We start from the raw sequence: 18586 nt of genomic DNA, 5'->3' as shown, positions 1-18586 counted from the left end.
AAGGCCATAATATAGACTTTCTCTTTTAAACATATATGTGCCGACCACTGGTGTGAAATGTCTTCTCACAGCAGTAGCAAGTCAAAAATGTAAGCAACTTGCTATCTCCAAACATGACCACAAGGGGTCACTCACATACTGTAAACAGGCATCCTTAGGGACAGGAAGGATCAATAACACTAAAGCACAGCACATATTTCATAGACTGCACTCATCCTTCCAGAAGAAAACAGTATTGTAGTGTTTGAGCGGGGGGAACTATGACACATAACCAAAGAAAATGTATAACTGAAACACAAACTGTACTGTTAGAGTAAGTAGGATAAGGTGTGTATTTGAATTGTTAAATAAGTGGTTCATTGAACAGAGCATTACATAAATACATGTGACATTATGGACCTCAAAATAAATAAATGATGGTAAATCCGTTAGTCATAAACAGAATGACTGAGGGAAGAGAAGAGAGAAACTCGTCTGCTTTCATTACAGATGCAAATCAGAGCATTTACTGCAATTCATATCATGAAATGTAGAGATTAAGTACCTACGACATTTCTACCTACAAACATCCACATTGCACACTGTCTTCTTTAATTGCAGTAATTTGTAATCATAACATTGGGTTTGTAACAAATGTCCAATTTAATCATGTAGACATAAAGATTAGATGAGATTCAGATAGAGTTAGAGAAATATATAACTTTAAATCCCAGTAACGACAAGGGATGTTTAGCAAGTCATATGAACAGGTGTGAAAATAATTCAAACTGCTTCTGCTACCTAGGCTACACACTGCACGATTATAAATACGCTATCAAGTTAAATATCACTAAGAAGCCTTTATTTGCAGCTAAAGAATGGAAAAAAGGCCTGAGTAGGGTTAGGGTTATCTCTGAAAATGTTTGTGTTTCTGATATAAAACGTGACCAGGAAGAAGTACATTATTGTATCCTAAAGAAATGATGTTGTATTGAATGGCATCTTAAAAAGCAATGATGCAGCATCTATTTATAGATGCTCTGAAAATCTACATGTTTAGGCAAACACAAATGGGCTCTCATCAAGCATCAGAGAGTGAATGGCAAACAAAATCACAGCACTGTTTTGACACTGAAACACGTGTTCCTTAACCTGAGAGTGCTCCTGGTTTTCTATTTTTGCAAGACTCTTTTGCAATAACAACACATTTTAAAGAGGGTGTTTGAAATGAAAAAAAATACCTGGGCTTCAGATCCTGATCCCAAACCCATCTTAAAGTCCTGATCTATACATACATAATTGTCCAAACAGCAACAAAGCTACCAGACTTAAATATATTAAAGGACAAATTGTTCACCATCAATTTATAACCACTAGATGGCAGCAGCAATACATGTTTATGGAGAGCGACTGTGTGTGCGTGTGCGTGTGCGTGTGTGTGTGCGTGTGCGTGTGTGTGTGTGTGAGAGGAAGAAAGGAAAAGTGTGTGTTGCTTAGTGTTAGATAGACAGTTTCTTAAATAATGACCTTAAAGAGCTAATGAATATGCTTTCAGAGACTGAACATACAATATGTGTGCTAAATGTAGTATTTAAAGAAGAAATGCATGCTTGCTGACTTACATCAAACTCATTGAGGGCAGCAGCCAGCTCTCCAATGCCGGCATGGCCGTGCTTCTCATCAGTAGGTGAGTTGGCCTGAGCAGCGCTGGAAATGCCTCCGATGGCCTCCTGAACCTGCTTGAACACGTAGTCTCGGTTGGCACGTGTGGCCGCCACATCTGGGTGGCGCAGGAAGGCCTGAGAGGCCGTGTAAAGCATGGTGGCATTCTTCTTAAGGGCCCCACGGGCAGCGGCCATCTCATCTCGACACTGGGGGTCTTTCAGCTCCTGAGAAGGTGATAAATGTTCTCACGTAAGCAGTAATCACCATTTTGTTTCAGTGTTAAAAGAACAGATTGCATATTAAAAATGAAAAAAATTAAATATATAAAAGGCGGCAGTGGCTCAGTCTATAGGCACTGGGTCTTGGAACCGAAGGGTTGTCGGTTCACATCCCGATCGGCCAAAGAAACAAAATATTGAGTGGTAACTGGAGGGGTGCCAGTTCACCTCCAAGGCCACTGCTGAGGTGCCCTTGAGAAAGACACCTAACCTTGAAACTGCTCCCTTGGCACCGGATACCTGGCAGCCTCTCTGCTCTGCCACTTCTCCTATCTGCATGTGGTTGTGTGTGCATGTATATCCTCTGTGTGTGTGCATGCAATCCTCTGTGTGTGTGCTTGTATGTATATCCTCTGTGTGTGTGCTTGTATGTATATCCTCTGTGTGTGTGCTTGTATATCCTCCCCTGTGTGTGTAATGTCTGACACAACAGAGTGTGGAAAGACATTTCATAAAGTATGTCTTCTTCTTCTTAACAAAATATTAAAGATCCTACACAATATATGTGAGTGTTAGAACACTGCATCAAAAAAGTGGCCTCATGAATTCACAACAGTGCCAAACAGAGAATAAACTGATCTCAGTTCAAGATATTTCCTGTCAAAAGAATGCGTTTGTGTCCCATCTGATGAACTGGTGTTGTTCCAACCATACAAGGTTAGTGCAGCGTCAGCAGATCAGTGACCCTGCAGCTGGATGGGATTCAGCGCTGTGCTTTGCTCAGGGACAGTTCAGCGGGGTGGATACGTGCCAACATGACACTTGAAGGCAGACATCTCCTCAGAGCTTTTCGTCCCACTGGGGGGCATGTAAGACATTCTAACACTTTCATGTCTTATCCTCCTGGGTGAAGTAAGCACAGCTGCTCATAGGCTGCTGATTTAGAGGAATTTCATTGCAATGCTACTAAAAAACATTATTTTCCATTACATGACTTAATGTACATTTTAAGGTTAACAGCACAACCTCATGAACAATACTAATCACTTGCAATAATATTCTAAAATGATCCAAATAATACTTTGTGTTGCTTATCAGCGATATACCATAAATGATCAATGTTTATATGAAATAAGCCACTTTAAATGTGTTTTAACTACGAGTGCTGATTACAGTACCCCAAAACTACTAGTTCAATAATGGATTGAAGATATAAGGTATAAGGTTAATTTGTCTGCTCTAATAACCACATTTTAATTTGAATCGTTTAATAAAATTATAGTGGCAGTGTGTCTGTTTATGAAAACCAACCCTAGACGGATAATGCAAAGCAGTAGAAATGCACATTATTATATGATATGCATATACAGTATGTTGTTTGAATTTGACACCAAACAACACTTGCTAGTCAATCAGATTTATTTTGTTCGTATATTTTCTGTAGAAGTCTGATAATGGCTATATTTAAATAAACACACTCACTTGGTTTGAGTTTGAGACATCAGCACTTTGTACTTAAGACTTACACATGTTAGGGAATCACCAAGATGTGAGAAGACAGACTACAGAGAAGTTTAAAAGTATTAAAAGTGTTCTGCTACCCTGTACCCCAAAGTGACACACAAGTTGTGTTTTACTTTTTCTTTTAAAGGGGCTTCAAGTTACCTGCTGTCTCCGGGCTGCCACATAGTTAAGCTTCACCATCTCCTTCCCAAACTCCTTGAAGCGGTTGGCCAGGTCCTGCTCATTGGTTGCATTCTTAACCCCCTCCAGGGCCTCCTCCACCTGTAACACGTACATATAAATACAGACTCTCCAAAAAACGATTTTGATGCATCTGAAAACTAGCATGCGTTGTACTATATAGTTTACTCCAGTAATAAACCCGAAGCCATAATTGTTACAACATACATTAAGGTAAAATAATAATGGAAAGCTGTTTAAATGCAGCCGGGTTTTTAAAACACTATAATCGTTAAGTTGTGCAGTTTTAATGTGTTTCACTTCAGCTATCTCCTTTCCTTTTGCAGTTACTTTCTGATTCTAAACTCATTTCAATCACTAATGAAAGTGGCACACCAGATGTAATGGGAAAGAGAGAAGAGAGAGGGATAACTTTTCAGTGGCCTTTGATGGCAGGGCTTATACTGGCTCAAGTTAAGCTCCTCCGTGGGCCTCGAGAATTTGAGAGCGTATGTGTTTGTGAGAGAGGGACAAAGTGAGAATGAAAGTGCGTGCAAGCCGGAGTTTGTTTCAGATTATACCACTTGCTTATCATTCTTTCCACCCTGCATTAACGTATTTCTCAAAGCCGGAAATGTTCACTATAAAGGACTAAAAAACTCAGGCAGTGAGTGGGATGGATATGTGTAGTTAATCACACCAGGACACTATGGTGTGATATTCATACAGTACAGTCAGATGTGTGTTCCCAGGATACTCCTCTATGCCTCATCTATATGCTAATGTGTGCAGAGGTTGTGATAAAAGCATACATTGTCTATGTGGACTGCACAACACCACAAAGCCCCTTCTTTAAAATCTGACCTTACTAGTTCAGTAAAACACTTTGCATTCAAGTCTTCTTGATACAATCACAACAAAGATTGGGGAGTGTGTCATTTATATATATATATATATATATATACGGTATATATGTTGAATCAAGTATTCTGACTACTCAACCACAATACCATAAGGGACAATATGCTAGCTTAACAAAAGTTATTTTGCAAAATAACATATTATGTCATTCAAAATAAGGTGGTGATCCCCCTTACAATTTTCAGGTGGGCCAGCAGCCTCATGACATCCGCCATGTCAGCGAGGATGAGCAGGCGGGTGACAGCAGAGAGCAGGGCGCGGGCGGCCCTCACCATAGTGCCACGCTTCACAGAGGAACACGGGTCGTCAGCAAACTCTGACGAGGCAATACGCATCGCCTCTCCTGCAAGAGCAAAGGGAGAGAACTGTCAGTGGAACAGTGACATTATATGTTGCCTTAGAGCAGACAGTAAATTAGTATGTGTGTATTTGAGTGTGCAACCTGCATACAACTTATTTTTACTCATCTCCAGTTGAAGAAGTGTTTTTATGTGTCTCTGGAGTGTATATAACCAATTAAAGGCCCACCGCTTCCTTCCTTAATCTAATTCAGAGCTCATAAAACTGTTTTTTGTTAGACAATATAGATCAGAAAGTGGCTTTCCCGAGTTTGCGCAAGCCCACACAACCACAAATATCAATGAGCTTGTAACTTACAGAATCATTATGACTAGAGAGTGTATAATGTGTTGCAGAGAGGTTTAGTAATGACTTTCCTTTAACCATTTCGCCTCAAATAACATATGCATGTGTCCATGTCCAAAAGGGACCAACTACATTGACCTTTTTAATATGTATTATCATGTTTGCATACAACCGGCCATCGGTGAGAGAATATGGTAATGAAACTTAAAGGTTTTCCTGCTGGGTCAGCAGCAAAGTGGCAGTGGGTCAATGGTTGGCCCTCAAAAATGAAACACACGACATAACCCTTCTCCAGTACACCATGGTTTATTCAACCCAATGTGTCTTGTCTTTATCAGAGTGAGCGGGCCAGATCTTGTGAAAGAGAAAATAAAATGTTAGGTGTACTGTGTAAAAAGGGACAGAAACAGACACCTAATCAGATCATTAAAACATCAACCTGACACACCCTGATAACACACATACACATGGCAGGTTATTAAACAGACTTTTGCTGGTAGTGCCACAGTGATGAGCTGGCGAGATATTGAATAGAAAGGGTGTGATAAATGAACGCCTCTTTGATCTAAATTCAGCATCTGTGTTTTGGGATGATGAGGTCATGACATGTTTAATGGTGTTCTACAATTGATATCCCAATGACCTTTACTAGGCTGATGGTGCCATCTCTATCTGCTGCTGAAGGAGAAATTCTGTTAAAGTCTGCTGGTCAACATGCCATATTTCTAGCTTCATAGATTTAATGATATGACTAAAATGGTGTTCCCTGACATGTAATTATATCGTACCTGGCTTAAGAGTGTGTAAAGAGAGAATATAGTGAGAGTCCCATCAGCAGCCCACTTCTGTGGAGAAGAGCTTTTCAGTTTGCCCATATGTTCATAATGGCAGTTAAAGGTTAAGAGATATGGAGTATTAATGTTCATTGTCAAGTTTAGTGTTGGTCAAAGTAAAGTTTTTTCCAAGTACAGGGTTTTATTCATTGCTTTATTCAAAGGGCAGAGTCCTGCCATCAATGTGCAGTGTAATTATTCATGAGTGCAGTGTAATTACTCAATATTGCACTAATGTACATTCCCAGAGATATTGAAGCGACTGTTATTTTGTATATATTGATTGTTGTGTTTTTTTATCTTGTGCACATGTATACATGTGTTGATTGTGTATTTATAGGATATACAAATTGTATACATATTTTTTTTTTTGGGATTGGGGGAAGCGGTATTTTGATTTCTCTGTCTGTACACTCAAACTGAAAGATTGGCAATGAAGTTGACCTTGACATACAAACACAAGTGCAAAAAAGTGCCACGTTCAAAACATGGCTTTAAGATATAACATTTCCATGAACTTTTTAAAAACAGCCTACATTAGGCTTTGGATCTCATGCCAAACAGGTGGAAAGATTGATATTTTTCTTTTTTGAGTCAGCTGCGGTGACCTGTATGGCAACAGTCTATTTCACGCCTGAAAAGAGCAACGCATTCAAGTCAGTGTTCACCAGCATTGGCGGCCAAGTGGAGCTGACAGTGCAGGATGAGGAATACGGCAACAACACAACACACCGTATGCTGTGCTCCATTATACTCTTTTTGCTGATGAAGCTATTCAACAGGGAATCCAATTCCATTCTGGGGACAAACATCTGATTCGCATAAAGGCTCCCTGACTTGCACTCAGCACAGAAAATAAACTTTGGAAACGGACAGAGTTCTCGGGAAAGATTGAGCATGATTTTTGAAGTAAGAGATGTGTTCATGCAGAAGTTGTAGTGTTAACCAACATCTGACATTTCCAGATTGTTGGTAATGAGACTGGGCTTCTATAATGTCATAAAATTCAGCAAGGCACATCACATCACAGACAGTCTAAGCTTTAACGATGCATGACTTTAGGGTAAACAACTCCATAATTAGGCTCATTACATTCATGAAGGTTCATGCACCAAGTATAGCCCGAAACTAATGGGTACTAAGCCGTTATTTTTAATGGCTTAGAAGGCTTGCCACTCTTGTCTACAACTGTCCAAAAAACACAACTTTAGACATTTGACTTGTTCTTTTTAACACTGAGCAGTGAGCACTTAAAAACTTTCTCCAACATTACAATTTCCAGAGCAATTACTCTCCCTGCCTTTAATGCAAGAGAAAACATTGGCACTGCATTCCTCTCACAGAAAAAAAATGGCTGGAAAATAGTGCCAGCCATATTAATCATTTAGAGATCCACTTAAATATATCTGTACAATCTGCACGATTTCATGTTCATTATGTTCCACATTGGCACATTCAGTATGGCCGTATTAGTGAGTAACGTATCACAAAGGTGTTCTTGTGTTTTAGTCTGCCCTATAAACCTCATATATCACAGATTGTTCACATTGTGTAACCTTTATTTAATAAAAAAGGTGTGTTCACACAGTTACATTTTGAATGCAAAGCAGTAATAGACATTTTGAAAATAGATTTGTTTAGAGACAGGAGAGACAGGTGTCAGATGTTTTTAGTAAGTACATCAAGTTACTCCTTTAAGCTGAGCTGTTTGAGTGCTGACATTCAAGTAAATAAAACCAAATGTAAAATATATACTTTTTTTTCTATTATTTTCAGATCTTTAATATTGTGTCTTTTCAAAAGTTTCCAGAAAACATTAAAAAAGTTAGACAGTCAGACAAAACCCTTTGGATATGGTAACAGAAGGACCTTAAAAGAGACTAACCTCAAGTAGGAAACCTTACTGATGATAGATGCTGCTTTAGAAAGATACAACAGCTGTAAAACAATAAATATTGCTCTGCAAGAACATCCAACAAACTCACCTTGCTTACGGACATCCTCCACAGCAGAAATGAGCTCTTCCTTGAGGTCATGGCTGTCTTTGGCGATCTGCTCACCCTTTTCCAAAAAGTTCTGGGTAGCCTGCTCAACAGACACTGCCAGGACATGGGCCTTCTTGGAGCGGCCCTTCTTCTTACTGGATGGCCCTTTGCTGCTGGTGTTAACCAGGGTAGTCACCTGGGAGAGAGGACAGGTCATTACAGATGGTTGAGTAACAATCACAATATATAAAACAAATGAAACAGTGAAATCTTGTGGCTTTTTGCATTTTCAATGGGATAGTGTTATCCTGGCATTGGAGGTTATGACACTTTGTAGAGATCAGCAACTGACAATTATAATAAAGAACAGAGTTATGATTTAAGCTGTAAATTGAAAATGACACAAAAACAGTTATAGGTATATTTTTTAAATGCGTTTATGACATTTTGTGTTTATTCTTATGTGAGAAAATCATAGTAAATGAATAAAGCAGCATTATTATTTAATATAATAATTTATTTTTGATGAATCGTATTTAAATCTCGATTTAAATGACCAACAGTACAAAACTATGTCATGCTCCTGTTTTTTCGTTATCAGAAAAACTACTTGGGAATATATTTTTTCCTGTTGGTTTGTGAATGCATAGGGAAACATCTTTGAAAACAATTATTCATGACTTTATAACGAGTGCTTCCATGATTATAATGAGGCAATTCATTATGAATGCTACAGTGACAGAAACTACATTTCAATTAGGAGCATTGCCTCATCTTAGACAGGACTCAATGGTAATATCCCTCTGCTTAAGTAGGACTGCTGTAATGTACAGTCATTTCATCAAGATGTCAGTCTCACCGCACGAAAACGTAACTGAAATGAGCCTCAGATGATCTCAGCTCTTGCTACACTACACATAATCAATAATATGATGTGTTACTGTATCCTGCCAAATGAGCCCTTGATCTAAATGTATTTGTACAGAGAGCATTAGCAGGGTTATGTTGTTTTGTAAAAAAATGTACAGTAATAAGATACTTTCCATTAAGAAAGCATCGAGAAGCTGTTAGGTATTGGACAGTTCAACTATTGATTTTCTTTTACAAAGCAGACAGTCAATCAAGTTAATGACATACAGGGACATATGTATAATGCAAACACCACGTGTTGGTTCATGTTATTGATGATCTTATAGGGTCACTTGAAAAAAGGCCCATTTTGGACAAGGACTCATGAAAGTGCCATTGCCACCACAGGGTATATGCAGGAATCCTGAAGACCCTTTCCATACATTTTAAGACCTCATTGCCACTTGAAGTTTTAACATTGGCGACACACTTTACCTCACATTTACTATATACAGTATTGATTGTCCTCCTTATCTTCCAAGCATTTGGACGCAAACTTGCATTTCCCCATAACTATGTTGTTTAACAACCGGCGTAAACGGATCTTCGCGCGCTATCAAGCAGTGAGCGTGCGATCCAACGGGATGCCATAAATAAAGTACAAAGAATCACACTACACGCCTACGCAATGATTACATTCAGGATAACTGTAGAATACAAACTCTTTGGACAATGTATATACTTATATACATTGCTACAAAATGTAATACCTTGGAAAATGACGTTTAATACTTTTTAATAGCCTTAATTTTCACTAAATTGATTTATCAACTTTTAATACTTTGTAAGACCCCGCGGACACCCTGCATCAAAGCAAATGTATCACCACGTCTGAAACAGAAAATCTTACTTATAATAAACTCTCAGGAGGCCATGAAACCAATCACTGCTGCGTGTCAATAATTCACAAAGGGGTGGAGATATTCCAATTATTGTATGCCGATACATCCTAGCTGAACACAATATGTCAGTCTAAGACCACGGAGGAAGCACATGGACAGGATTGCTCATTACACACTCACACAGATTTTGCTGTAGGAGTATCAGTCTGACAGTAGCCGCACTTACACAATGGGGTGATATGATTAGAATATATCAGAGACTCCCATTCTGGAAAGCCCCTAAAAGCAAAGTTATGTCCTGTCTAGGCTGTATTACTTAAGGGCTTCGAGACTGGAATAAACACTTCAATGATGTATGTCCTCGCTCAGCATGGATCCAGGAATAGTAGGGCTGATAATAACACTGAGTTATCCAAGTATTTTTGCACTAAAACGTAGGCCCAATTCATAATTTACAACATTTTTGATTTGTAGGTTCTGTGTTAAAAGCCACACTGACAACTAACTTTGATACATCTGTCTACCATCAGCTCGTCCGCTCAACTTCACCACACACAGCTGAACGAAAGCTCATTATGAAGTGCAATGGTGTGTTCATTTAAATCTAAGTTTGTTGAATCAATAACTCATCATTATATTTACACATGAAAGCACACACAAACCTGTGCGCACAATCACCCGACACCTCACACACAGACACACACAATGTGCTGGATGCCCACATGAAAGAGTGGATTCATCACCGCCGACAAAAACAGAAACAAACAAACTTCCTATTATTTCAACTTCTCACTCACAAACCTCATTGGGAAGTCTTGAGATTGTTTATCAGCAAGTGAATCAATAGTAGATGTGTCCAAGTTCATTCGATAGCAGGTGCAGAAAGTGATTTTCGCCTGTGCAGGTCCCAAATTACAACACTATAATAGCCTGTTCTATAGTACGTCTGATTGTAGCACCATCGTATTATAATCCTAAACCAAAAGGGTATAACATTACATAATATTACTTTATATGGGGGAACCACAGATGAAGACAGCTGTTCAACAGTTAGGCCACTTATCAAAGTCACTATGCTAGTTTTTGAACAGCTTAATGACATGGTAATAGTTATTGGCACTGTTTTTTAACACACATGGCTGAAAAAAAATCTTAGGTTATCAACACAAAATTAAGTGTCTACAAACTAACAAATCTCACCATGGGCTATTTCATCTCAACATGGTGTTTTATTTTAATAATAAGATATATTTTTTTAACTCAGGGATAAAGTCATAGTGAAGTTTTCCATAGTGCTGAATAGGCAGTGAAAGGGAACAAATCCCCTTAACATTAAATGCAGTTTTTCACCGAACTACCCTGCTGAAAGTAGATTATTTGTGCACAGAATAGCTTAAATACAATGTGGAAATGTTCAATACAATGTTTACTCTTGTGTGGTTGGATGTGTAGTATGTTTTCATCAATGATCACATTGTGTTTATTGAAGTCTCATTGAGGTTCATTGTTTAGAAGTGGAGACTGAGATCTGACTTCATTGCAGTGTTAATGAAAACATAATTCAATGTGTCTGGGACTGTGCGTGGTGGCACTATAATCATGTGGAAATAGTGTTTGCAGTGCACTCGGTCCTTTAAAATGGCATTATATATTTTTTAGCTGTTTTTCAATCAAGCAGAGCAATAACCGGGCCTAATGACATCCATAAGTTGGCTGCTCATACCATTACACAGTAGATTCACTGCCAACAGCTGGCAACTAACACAGTGGGTGAGAGGCAGCACTGTAAATATGTCTGCTGGAAGAAGGATGACAGATAAGTCCTTTCATCACTTCATCATGTCATTTCATACTATTTTCAATTGCTAAATATTAAAGTATCTTCATCCATTATCATTTTTCACCAGATTCCAGAGATTATTTAATATGTGACTATTTTGAATTATATTATACACATAATTTGAAAACAAAAAAGGGATAAAATGTATGCTTTTTAGAACTTAAAAAAGGAAAAACAGACACATCTTTATTGCCATGTTGTATTGCCTACAGTTAGGTTAGTTATTATTGATGATAATTTGAAAGAACATTGTTTTTGTTCGAGCAACCTAAAAGGGACATATATGTTGCTCAAAACAAGCTGTTATATAACTTTTGCATATGTTTTATATCCTACATTTGGGTTGTTTTTGTGTGTTGATGTTGTCAATTTGGAAAGGCAAGTTTTTTATCCGACTAATCGTAGAAATAATCGACAGATTAATCGATTATCAAAATAGTTGTTAGTTGCAGCCCTAGTTCATTACATTCCTTAAGGAACCTACATTTCTCTTGGTGTAGTGGTTTTGCAGATATACAGTAATTACTTTTAATAATGTCACAGAAGTAAGAGGAACTGTTGAAAATAATAAAGAAACTGTGGGGGCTATCTGTTGCAGTGTCTACTTTCTTCTGAAATGTTTGCTGGAAGATAATACGCCAAGAGTATGCTTTAGATGTATCTCTTATCCTGGCTGAACCCTACCTTTATGTCTAAATCATGCCTTGAGCAGCTCTTCAATACAACAGAGGATCAGGATACCGAGTGATGGGTATGACTCTGCATGATTCATCTGCACTTCAAATGCTCATTTATTCATTAACGCAGAGCTGTGGAATACACAAAGAGAAGGTTACTGCATGTGTCAGGCAGCCTTCTGAAGGGAATGGCTCAGTAAAGTAAAGGAAGTTGGCGTGCTGTTCTGCAAACTTACAACAAAAAAAATAGTATATTTAAGTATGCCCGCAATAACCTCACAGCATGCACTGAGGCTGATTTCATGTATCTACCTATACCGATCAAACTGTGCTATTTCTATTATATGTTGCTGGGTCTGCATGCAGAGTCGTAGCTGCATGTTGTCAAGAGGACAGAGGAAACAGCTGCAAACGTATCAAAACATGTGCATTATAGGCCTTTGTCAGAGCAGACAGCTTGAGTTTGCAGGAAAAGCATGAGTGCCTAATACAATTAACAATGGCTCTGTTCTGTTTAAGTGTCCCAATAAGCCATGACAGCGTGACAGTGAGTGAGCCAACATGCACTACACCAGGCTGTACTGTTCAAAGACAGACATGACAGTTGAAGTGATTTAGTACCAGCAAGCTAATTTAAGGCTGTGTATTCCTAGAAGCATGGACAGCAAACTAATTTAAAGGACCTATATAAACAGGCAGTTTACACTGATTAGATGATGTGTGGGAATCCGATTTCCCTCTAAAAAGTGTCCTTAGAGGGACACACATTGAAGGCTGGAAAGGCAGCGTGTTTGTTTCAGGCTGAAGGAGTTCCTTGGACCCCAAAGCTTTTTACTCGCCGAGACATCCAAGTTTAATCACTGTCACTTCCACAGAGAAACAGCATATGAACAAAAAGTCTGTCTGTGTGGCTATTGGAAAATGTTCAGCACTGACAGGCAGAGTGGGACAATCAAGCAAAACAAGCAAACAGGGAAAGAAAGTTGCAACAGGATGTAAGCCGTAGACACCTCAAGTAATAAATATAAAGGATAATAGAATATCCCCGGTAAACAGACACATTCGCAAACTTCAACACAACCATCCCTCTTGCCAAGAAACAAGGATTCAACAATCCTTTATAGACGTTCTGCAACACAGGGTCACACAATGAAATGCAGTTGAAGCTTAGTCCGAAAATGGTAAAGAAGAAATTACAAAACTAAATTGTAGTGCATTTTGGTGGTGGATTTGTGTATATTCATCAGCAGGAATATAAACAACAGCAACAAAACAAAGGTGAAGTCTCTGGTGGAAATATGTTAACATTCAAATGTGACATGCGGGAAATCTTAACAACTTAGAGGCATTATAGATATTGATGGTAACATTTCTACCTCCTATCAACAGAGTCTGCTATTGTATTTGCCGTTAAGTTCAACAGCTAAATCTGGGATGTTATGACTGAGTCCGAGACCTCTGGGTAAGCTAGTCTTATTTTATCCATCTTATTTCCTACAGCACGATATCAGCAAGGAACAGGCTTGGTAGTGGAATATCCATATGTCCTAGTTTTTTTTAGCTTAGTTTGTGCTTCAGGAATAAAGACAGAATTGCAACACTTAAAAGAAAAATGAAGCAAAGTTCATGGGAGCTTCTGTATGCTGTATCTTCATGTGCCACAGCAAGTTACTGTAACTAACATCCATATCTCGAAACATACGAGTTTATAGGATCAAAGCAGAATTGTGAAATTGTGTAAAGATGTATATCCAGTGATCTCTATCACCATGTATCAACATATATATTTTACTACGGGGCACATGTGGTCGTCCAACGATTCAAGGTTTAGTGTTCAAACTGTTCTCTTGCATAGCCACAGGGCCTACCTTTGCAATGTGTAGTCAATTAATGTCATACAGATATGTTGTGCCTATCATGTCTTCAACACAAAATAGCCTGAATGTGTTGTTACCTATCCAAGTAATAAAAACAACCAGACACACAGACTTATCAAAAGGATCCCTCAGGGAAGGAGAAATAAAATAAGTTTGCAAAAGGAAAGTAAGTGGACCACAGTAATGTTTGCCAAGTGCATCCAAATGTGGCCTAATACGGAACAAAACAAATGCAGTGTCTCGGCAATGAAGCTTTGCCCTTTTCGGCCAGCTGGTAATTGGCCCTGGGTCGGTCCATTTATCGTGGGTAATGGTAGCACTGCTTGAATTTTCATGCAAGACCACACTGGGGTTATTTCCATACAGCCACAAGTTATGATGGCATCTCTCAGGCCTGTCTGCTAACATACAACAAGCTTTCCTATGTAGATATGGTCATATATATATAGATATATATATTTGCTAGACTATTACATTTTTAAGTCCCGTTATCATCACCCAGCAATATTTAAAGGTAAAAAGCAAAGGACAGTAGCTTTAAAAGACACATACTTAATGAGAGTGTACCTCAGCTCGGAATTTATGAAACGGTATGTGTTAATCAGAATCAGATCAGAAACGGGTTTATTACCAGGTAGGTTCACGTGTACAAGAAAGTTGACTAGGTGTCATGGTGCATATACATAAAAATAAAAAACAAAGAATTTAAAAAGTACACAGATAGCTACTATATTAAGAACACTGTAATAGAAATATAGTAAGATAGCAATAAAATAAGCAGTAATTTACATCGAAATAGATTGCAATAACTTATAGAATATAAAAACAGGTGGCGAGATATGACTCAAAGCAGTGAGTCGTGGGAATGAGTGAACCGACATGTCTCTATTACTTAAGCCAATGCGGAGGGGGCCTCATCTCGCGGAGGGGGCCTCATCTCGCGGAGGGAGCCTCATCTTGTGAGTACAGCACAGTTTCGCCGGTGCGAGGCCCCACTTGAACCCCCCCCCCATAACTTTGCGTGTGGCCACAAGTTGGCCAGGGGTGGCCCTGAGCCAATTCCACAACTGGCTTTCACTGAACCCACAAATATTTCAGTAAGCAAACATATTTTTTATAGGCATTAATACTCCAGAGTTGGAATGATAAGAGTTGACATAAGGGGATGGAAAAAGAGTTCAAGGAGAAATGAAATGTCTGCCCATATGATGCGATAGTATAAAATATGTAATTATTTGCCAACTAAAGAGGGCTGTGTTCTGTCTGATGAGGGGGGGACTAAAAAGTGAACACTTATTGAGGGGGGAAGAGACACACTGAACAGTTTGGCTCATTATATTTGTCCGTGCTGCAGGGGTCCTACACAGTGTTATCACTAAATAGCCCTTCTTAACCCATGGGTGGGATGTAAACAAAATAATTATGCACAGCAAAAATGCATGCATTGTTGCTATTGCCAACATAATAATTGGTATTTAAAAATAATTTGGGCACTTGTCACCTGTGTACACAGACCTTTTTTAGAACCAGCTCAGTGTGATAAACATATTAAATCAACATAGTAATGTGATGTATACTTTATTTAATTTATTTTAATTTATTTATTTTATTTGTTTGCTTATACTTTACTGTGAAAAGTCTGTTTCAATATAAATTTCAATATTAAAATGAGTGTTGATTACCTCTCTGATGATGATGAATAAGATATAGAATGTGTGACTCATTCATTTGCAACACTACATGTGCCATGAATAGTGCAGCTGTGCATCATGGAATATATTTTGGTGAAATAGGTCATAATCAACTGATTGTCGATTGTGTGTAAGCTATGCCTAACTATGGAAGTGGAATTCAGGAGCATGCATTTACACACAATCGTACATTATGTGCAATGCGGATTCATAAGTGTTGTGAAAAGAGTGCATTAATTTTCATGCATTTGATTGGAAGTTTGCCTTTTTAAAGATTGTAATCAACATGATGTGGAAGCTGGGAGCATTCAATACTGCTATTGCACAGTATAAATGTTAAAATTGGCCATGTTGCTATTAATGGTCAACATATTCAAGTGTCACAGAGGTGTTTAAATTAAAATGTAGTTATTCCAGAAAAGTGTGCACAAAATACCAGTGAGCTCTCAGCACGAGTTCAGAGATTTTTAGGGATTAGGCTGACAGTCAACAAAAGCGTTTAATCATTACAAACAAATAATAACAAAAGAACTACTGGCAGCTGAACAGATACAGCACTTGTCATGCTACCAACAACAAATGAATATGTCAGGGTTCATTGACATGGTAAATATAGCTGCAAACAGATGTAGACAGTGTAATACTGTGACTGTGGATCACAGGCAGTTCCTGGGTCGGTTCTCTTCCCCTAGGAATTGTTGTGAATTATTGTGCAAGGAAGAAGACACAAACAGACACACCCAGCAATGACCACAGACACACGGGCCGTTTCTCAATGTCGAGTAAACCTGCTGCAGAGCCACTATTTCAAGTATACTACGTCATCGAGTGGCGCCGAATGCAGGGCATTTAAACAGTCCTTTGGCACCACTCGATGACGTAGTATACTTGAAATAGTGGCTCTGCAGCAGGTTTACTCGACATTGAGAAACGGCCACAGTCACACACAAAAAAGGCAAGATCACAGGTGCACTATGGGAACAAATAATAAAAAATGGCTGCGCAGACAAGAATATATTTGGACATGGCTCTGATGCGGATGTGTGATAATCTAGAAAATCTCATCCACACGAATTGGCTTGTATTTCCATTAGCAACATGTTGACAAATGTATCCGAGTGCTTCAGTTCTCATTCATAACACTCCGTTCGATGTCTCACTATGGGATGCGCCTCAACGCGTATGCAAACAGAAGCATCAATCTCATTACGCCAATCCTGATTGGCTGGTGATCTTGACGTCTACGTCAGGGAATCCACCCACCCTTTAAGTAGCTTGCGCTACGTCGCAGCGTCATTCAAACACCTCTTCTCGCTTCAGAGCAGATCTCGAATTTCAGTAGCCGGGCTAGCTTAACGGTCCACAGACTGAACCCAAGCTAACATTCGGTCGACGGGCGCTTGCCGGTTACTTTTTGCTTTGCAGAAGAACTGAACAAATATCAACACACCAGTTAATATTGTAATCTGCCCCGCCGTTTTTTCTTTCGAAATAACGGTATTGTTGATTTTTTTCTTCAAACAGTAACATACCTGTTGCTAGTTTATCCCTCTACGCCGACACCTCGGCGAGCGAAGACGGACTCTTCTACACCTCACACCAGAGGAGACGGAGATAAGAAAGATATTAACACACCAGTTAATATTTTTTAAAGAAATATCTACCCCGTCGTTTTTTCCTTTCGGAATAACGATAAGGTTGGATTTTTTTCGGTAACATACCTGTTACTAGCTTGTCCCTCCGCGCCGACACCCCGGCAAACTAGGATGGACCCTTCTCTCCCTCACACCAGAGGAGTCGGAGGCTCGGATGCTCGGCTCTGCGGCTGCGGGTTTAAGATCTCGGGCACGGACTCACACCAGGTCTGCTCGTCCTGCCTTGGGCTGGAACATCTCTGTCCTGGAAGACATATCAGATACCCCCGGTTCGTGCGGGCATTCTGCCCGCTTCCGACCATCAGCGACGCTCCGCCGACGGGCTAACGCGGCCGTCCGTAGCACTTGTCGGGACAGGACCCTTCATGTCGTTGTTTTCGCCTGCCGCGAACGGGGAACATGGTTGGCTTCCGCCGCGGGAGATTGTAGCCCCGCGTGTGACAGGCTGGGGCTCAAAAACAGCGGTAGCCGCGTGAATCGGAGCCCAGCGCCGTGTCAGGCTGGCGATCCCGTGGCGGGCAAGAGCCACGAGAACGGAGCCCCGCGCTTGTCATGCTGGGGCTCCCAACTGGACCTCACCGTGGTTCCACCCGCGGACGGAATGGTCTGGGGCTGGATATTATATGGAGGAGGATGAAGAGGATGCCCTGAGTTTCTCCTTATCCGACTCGGATGGAGCGACGAGATAATATCTTCGCTTTCATCTGCCCCAGATGCTGCCCAGCCGGAGGCGATGTCCAGCTCCCCCGGGCGAAAGGCACACGCAGCTTCGCCCTGCCTCAGTATTGGATTGTCAGGCCGTGTGCCAACGCGGCTGCGTCCAGCTGGACATCCCCCTGGCCTGACTGTGGCCAAGGAGACCTCCAGATCCGCTATGAGGGGAAGAACTTAGCCCCAGCAGGCGGAGGATGAGAAGAGGCATTTCTCCCAGTCTTTCCAAGATGCTGGACGGAGGTGTCGGTCGTCGTGGACGAGAGTCCGCCTTTCAGCAAGCTAAGCCCCAATCCAGGGTTGCCTCTGCTTGACGCTCGTGACGCATGAAGAGCTCGGGGGTCTGCTCCATTGTTCCGCCCATGAGCTCGCTGTGGCGTCGCAGTGCGCGCGAACCGTGTGGCGCGTGTGTGGCCACGGAGCAGGAACCCCACGCTACCCGGCCATAAGGCAGG

At 40.2% G+C, this 18586-nt stretch overlaps 1 protein-coding gene across 1 annotated transcript in view; it reads right to left on the bottom strand.

Annotated features, from left to right (window-relative positions):
• Nucleotides 1–1035: 1035 nt before the first annotated feature.
• Nucleotides 1036–18586, bottom strand: part of LOC104949706 (catenin alpha-2-like) — a 34076-nt gene continuing 16525 nt past the window's right edge. Inside the window, exons 2-6 of the mRNA XM_010776105.1 lie at nucleotides 7930–8125; nucleotides 4643–4809; nucleotides 3528–3647; nucleotides 1602–1868; nucleotides 1036–1167 (exon numbers count right to left, since the gene is read on the bottom strand). Of these exons, the coding sequence (XP_010774407.1) occupies nucleotides 1036–1167; nucleotides 1602–1868; nucleotides 3528–3647; nucleotides 4643–4809; nucleotides 7930–8125 (882 nt within the window). The remainder of the gene's footprint in view (nucleotides 1168–1601; nucleotides 1869–3527; nucleotides 3648–4642; nucleotides 4810–7929; nucleotides 8126–18586) is intronic.

This window comes from Notothenia coriiceps, unplaced genomic scaffold (genome assembly GCF_000735185.1).
Source record: "Notothenia coriiceps isolate Sejong01 unplaced genomic scaffold, NC01 NC01_scaffold00000339, whole genome shotgun sequence".
Lineage (NCBI taxonomy): Eukaryota > Metazoa > Chordata > Actinopteri > Perciformes > Nototheniidae > Notothenia > Notothenia coriiceps.
This window is presented reverse-complemented; position numbering and strand designations above follow the sequence as displayed.